Source organism: Aphis gossypii, chromosome 1 (assembly GCF_020184175.1).
Source record: "Aphis gossypii isolate Hap1 chromosome 1, ASM2018417v2, whole genome shotgun sequence".
Classification (NCBI taxonomy): Eukaryota; Metazoa; Arthropoda; class Insecta; order Hemiptera; family Aphididae; genus Aphis; species Aphis gossypii.
In genome coordinates, this window is record NC_065530.1 from 14,513,738 (window position 1) to 14,519,737 (window position 6,000).

Here is a 6,000-nt window from a genome sequence, read left to right on the forward strand (position 1 = left end):
TTTTAATTAAAGTATGTAAGCGGCGATGTTTTGTAGGTATTTGCTTACTTGCGTAAGATAGTAAAGCATATTATGTTTTCTATTTCTAACGTACCAATTGATCTAGTGAGGCGATATGAAATCTGAAAAAGTATTTGAATTTGAAATAAAAACTATTATAGATATATGCAATACACGATATTAAACATTATTCACTTTTTTGATTTTATTCTCCTAAAAAAGTTATATTAAAAAAGTGGTACCCATACCTATTAACATATGAAGTAGTTACTCTACTTCTTTGTAGATAATTATAAGTGTATGCTTATGGTAAAATTATTAATATATCTACTATATTTAAGTATACCGAAATACGCATTTAACGATCAGAACTTAAGTATGTAAAATTCGATCACTTTTATGTAAGTTAAAATATTAGCGAGTGGGTTTTACCATAGCTGTTAAAATAAAATATTTGGACACCACTGTATATGCCTGTATTCACCCCTCTTAAACAATCCATTTAAATAAATCAAATCCACCTAAGAAATATATTTGAGTGAAATTACCTGTTATAATAAACTATATAATATCATTACTATCCCATTTGTATACTCTAATAATGTGTCAAAAATTTAAAAATTATTTTTGGTGTGCGAACGAAAATTTGCGTCCAATTATACAAAACAAAAATAAAACCTTAAAATAATTGCGTCCATCTCGCTTTCATACTATAAAAAATATGAACAATATAATATTTTAACACGAAAAATTGTACTGTGGTAAAAATAAAGTCAACGTTAGATATAAATAACAGTCGACTTATTGTTTTCGTATACGTGGTGTAAAAAAAAAACAAACTGATCGGATTTCGATTGTTTTAGCCCACATGTATGTACAGGCAATATGCTTATATATTAAATGTACTCTCCAGACGATTAGACGATCGTAAACCTATATTGCAGGTATATATATATATATATTATGTACATGCAATTCAATCGTGTGTGGTGTTTGATTTTTTTCGCTTCATGCGCGTACCCGGGGGACTGCGTGAAAAAATGTGTGAGATTTTTTTTTTTATTATTATTATTATCTATGAACCATCCGTGAGGTCGGTGAGCTGGAAAAAAAAAACTTGCAAACAAATATGTAGTATTTTTCATAAACTCGAGATCGAGTGATAGCAGACATTTTTCACGCATCCTATATTATACAGTTGAGATATCAACTTTATAGCATGTACGGGTGTGCAAAACGAATTTCTACGGTTTGTCTGTTTGGACAGGATATTGGTACATTACGCAGGAATGATAAAGTGAACTGAGGATAATAAATCCAAGACAATTTATCACGATACAGAACGGATCTAGTAATCATATTATCATAACATATTATTTTATATTAAGATTTAGAAAACCATATTAAATGCATACAAACTAATACAATTATTAATTGACTATATTTTTTTGATCTTCAATGCTAATTATTCAAAAAGTATAAATTTGCAACATCATTGATTTGTTGCAGCCTGTTAATTTCCAATCAAACATTGACTTTAAAAAAATCACTAAAATTAATACGTTTACTATGATAAGATTAGCTAACCGTATTAAGAATATTTAGACTGTCAAAAAAATGATATGCCATCGTTATATGATATAATATAGTGTCGAACTAAAAATACACAGAGAAAATTGGTAGTTGTAATTTGGAGGTAGTGTTGCTAAATTGTAAAAGACGAAGTAAACAACTTAATTAAAAATATAAAAACATACTCCATTGACTATCTACTTATCATGACTTAACTGGTTAAACTATTGTAGGTAATACTCAATGTAGCATGCGAGATAAATAATAAAGTAATACATACATATATCATACAATGACAACAGCGACTTTGTGAAGGATATTTATTGATTTTACATTAACTATATTTGTTTCTTATAAGTATTGTATATCAATTCATTTTTAGTGAAAATATTCAGTTATTGTTATGTATCACTGTAATAAATAGAAAATTTAATAGTAGACATTTAGACAGTATAAAATATATCCTTTTTATTTTTAGGGAAGGAAAAAGACATCAATTCGAATCATACGCCTAAGCATTTAAAGATAAACGATTTAATCGATTATCCCTCTATATTTCAACAATAATAGCGATAAATCGTCGGTTAAATTGTTCTCCTAGCTCAGAAAATCATATTATAAGCCCTTTAATGTTCGTCCAATACCGACGTTCGTTTGGTACGCGCCACGCCGATATTTTGAAACGATAAAACCTTCTCTCACGATCGTTTCGACTTATTCAAAAATGTGTACCTATTGTATGGCCGACCCTAGTGTTATGGTTCATAACTCGTGAGTTTATAGCCGACCGAGTCGATTTCTAATAATTATTCGTTTTTTTTTTTAGATTATCCATTAACGGTGTCGGCTTGGACGACGACGACGACGACGACGACGACGACGGCTTATGCGACGTCGACGACATCGACGACGGCGAAGAGGAAGACGAAGAAGAAGAAGAAGAAGACGACGACGACGGAGAAGAAGACGAACGAGTAACGGCTTTCGATTCCATGTGCTCGGAAGACGCGTCCGCTCATACCGGGACGCCGCGGTGTAGGCGAGTCAAGCGGCAGCTCCGGCGGCGGCGGCGGCGGTCGGGCACGTTGCACGAGTCGATGCGCCGGAAATTCGACGGCCCCAACCGTCACCCGCACCATCACCACCAACCGCACGCTTACTACCGCCATCCGCACCACGAGCCGCAGCCTCACCACCGCCTCCAGGGCCAGGCCGCGCGCGTCCGCAGTTTCCACGAGGACGAACTGACCAGGAATCGGGACGGGCCCGCCTCGTCGTCGGACCTCGGCGGAACGGCGGCGGCGGACAGCGGGCCCAAGATCGTGGGCACGCTGCTCAAACAGGAGTACCAACGGAAACCCGGGCTGGACGAAGAGATCTGTCTGTTGCCGCCGCCGCCGCGACGACGGCAGCGGCGCGCGCGTTCCCCTTCCAGCTGCGGCGGCGGCGTGACCTCCGAGGAAGCGGCGGCGGCGTCACCGGCGGCACAGCCGGTGCGAACGACGCCTCCGCCGCCGCAGCCCAAGACGGCCACCGTGGACACGTTGACCGTGTGGTCGGCCTCGTCCAACAACGCGTCCAAGACGACGACGACGACGTTGGCACCGGCCGTAGGGCAACCGCTGCGCCGGGCCATGACCCAGAAACCCGTTCGCAAGCAGACGCCCGCGCAGGCGCCGTCGGCCGCGGGCGGCAAACGTCACTCGCCGCTGGTCCGGTACGGGTCGACGCTGGGCCTGCCGTCCCGGAACCACCAGGCGGCCGCGCCGCAGCGGTCGAACAACGCGAACCGGTCGAGCGTGATGATCCGCAACTCGTACCGGCACGGTCGCATCATCCGGCTGGAGCAGAAGGCCACCAAAGTGCTGGGCGTCGTGTTCTTCACGTTCGTGTTCCTGTGGACGCCGTTCTTCGCGCTCAACCTGTTGCCGTCCGTGTGCCCGAACTGCGAGGCCGACATCAGCAAGGGCCTCATCGACCTGGTCACGTGGCTGGGCTACGCCAGTTCCATGGTCAACCCGGTGTTCTACACCATTTTCAACAAGGTGTTCCGGCAGGCGTTCAAGCGGGTGCTGATGTGCAAGTACCGCGGCCGCAGCAAGCGACACTCGTGGCCGCCCCCGGCCCCCGCCAGAAAGGTCTGAACGCGCGGGGCCCGACCGTCCGTCCCGCACCGTTCCCGTCGGGCGGTTCCACCGCTCTGGTTCGCACTATATACAACTAGACGACTGGTGCAGGATCGATCCTGCGCACCGGAATATTGTAATATTTTTTCTCCGACGTCCGAGTCGAATTCCGTAATAATACGCTTTGCGCTTTTCGACCCGAACGGTATTTCAAAACATTTACAAACGATAATCGAAAATAATCACTCAGATTTATAGTTTGTGAATAATAATTACGAAAATAATACGTTAATGATTATTAATTTATTTGATAATTCGATTGAAAGATTTAAAAAAAAAAAAAAAAAATTAAAAACATTATTCAAAGGCTGCGCCCGACATACGCCTACGCCAATAGTTTATCATAAAATGTTAAGATAAGTGAAATAACGAGAACAAAATTAAGATGCTCTTCAATCATACCACGTGCATTATATTAACATATTACTATGTTGTTTTAATTTGGCTCTTACAAAATGTGTTCGTTTCCGTAATATAACACCTAATTTAAATAATTACTTTGAATAAATTAAACTTAAAACAGCTTGTAAAGTATGAATATTTCAAAGGATAAATTTTAAACTCTTAATAATTTTCAAAACTACGATGGTCTACTAGTTAGTACAAATAAATTGAGTGTTCTAAAAATATCACTTTAATCTTATTATACGACTACTCGTGGAAAATAATCTCTACAGTTCGAAAAAACTATAATATGTGTGGGAGATCAAGCGTTCTACTTTCCATAATATTACATAGTTGTTTATGCACGTGGTCGAATACTTCTCGTGAAATTTCATTATGGCATAATATTATTATACTTTAAACAGATAGGTAGGTACTTTTTGTTGGTTTTGGTTTTAATAAAACTGTTTTGTTATGTATGTGATGGCAGACCGCTTAGTCACGTGATTGTGCAAACGATTTTAAAATTTGAATAATATTTTATTCGCGAAATTTAACATTGCTCTAGCAAATTAATAGGCTTAAAAAACTAACAAACACGTTAGCACAATATTATAATCGATTGCCGCATTTCATAGAATTTCGTTCAACGACTCGTCCGCAAACTCAGTGTATTGTTACTAACTCGTTAGGATCTATTATTATAAGTTATAACATACATTTAATATTTTCACCATTTAATATTTGCGTCATTTTTGAGTTTCCAGAACCGTAACAACATTTCAATAAAATTTATGTTTTCAGGCAATTTAAAATCATCATAACTATTACACTTATTTGCACCTACAAAATGGCTGTAACAATAACGTTTAGCTACAACAAAATTAGTTAAACACTTTTAACTTAACTAATTTAATTAACTGTTGAAATAGCTTACACATTTCAGTTGATTTAAAAATAATCCATCAAGTTAAAATTAAACATTTTTTTATAAATGAATTACTGTATAAACGGTTTTAAATAAAAATAATCTAATACTATAGTGTAACGGTAGCGATAATACAATAATAACATCATTTTGCTGTTATATTGATTAATAAATAAAATAATAATAAAACTAAACACACGGGTACCAAATACTTTTATGATGAGAATCGACGTATTAAATAAATGAGTAGAGAGTATTTTCTTTTTAAATTGAATCAGTTTTTTTTTTCTACAATTTCGAACTCGGTTGAGTCGAATGTATTATTTATTTGCAATTAACTTTCAGTAATGATTTCATATTCACTTAACTCGAGTTAATGCATTTTTCAACCACCTTTTTTCATTAGCCTTTTTACCTTTGGTTATATTTTAACCATTGATACACATTGTCAATGGCCTTAATGAATCCGTTCTCCTCCGACGTAAATATCTAACTAATAAGTAATATTGTATTGATTCGTGATTGTAATATGGTAAAAAAAAAAAAAAAAACATTTATGATATCACGCTTCTGACAGTTTTTAGATTTTCAAATATAATATTATACCTATAAACGATTTTCGTTTTAAATTCCTATGCGTTGCTCCGGATCGTTATAACTTTCGAATACAGTGTTGTTGTTGATGTTCGTTTCGAAATCCGGACCACGCTGCACGGGCGGCCGTGACGAGGGTACACTCGAGGCGCCCGATAAAACGTATCAATCTCTTTTCACACAATACGGCGGGGGCCGATGTTTGTTTGGAGCGAATAAACCGTTTTAGAATATTCGGGTATTCTTTCGGTGGCGTAATAATAATGTAGTCCGTGTAAAAAAAATAAAAAAAAAAAAAAACACATTCCGTTCCGTAATAATATATTACAGTTCTCG

General features: G+C 37.9%; 1 protein-coding gene across 1 annotated transcript in view; it reads left to right on the top strand.

Moving 5' to 3' along the window:
* The window catches only part of LOC114122493 (uncharacterized), a gene marked incomplete at its 5' end in the record, with an annotated part of 141,877 nt that extends 136,277 nt beyond the window's left edge, over nucleotides 1-5,600 (top strand). Inside the window, one exon of the mRNA XM_050198158.1 lies at nucleotides 2,399-5,600. Within this exon, the coding sequence (XP_050054115.1) occupies nucleotides 2,399-3,716 (1,318 nt within the window). The remainder of the gene's footprint in view (nucleotides 1-2,398) is intronic.
* Between the last annotated feature and the right edge of the window lie 400 nt (nucleotides 5,601-6,000).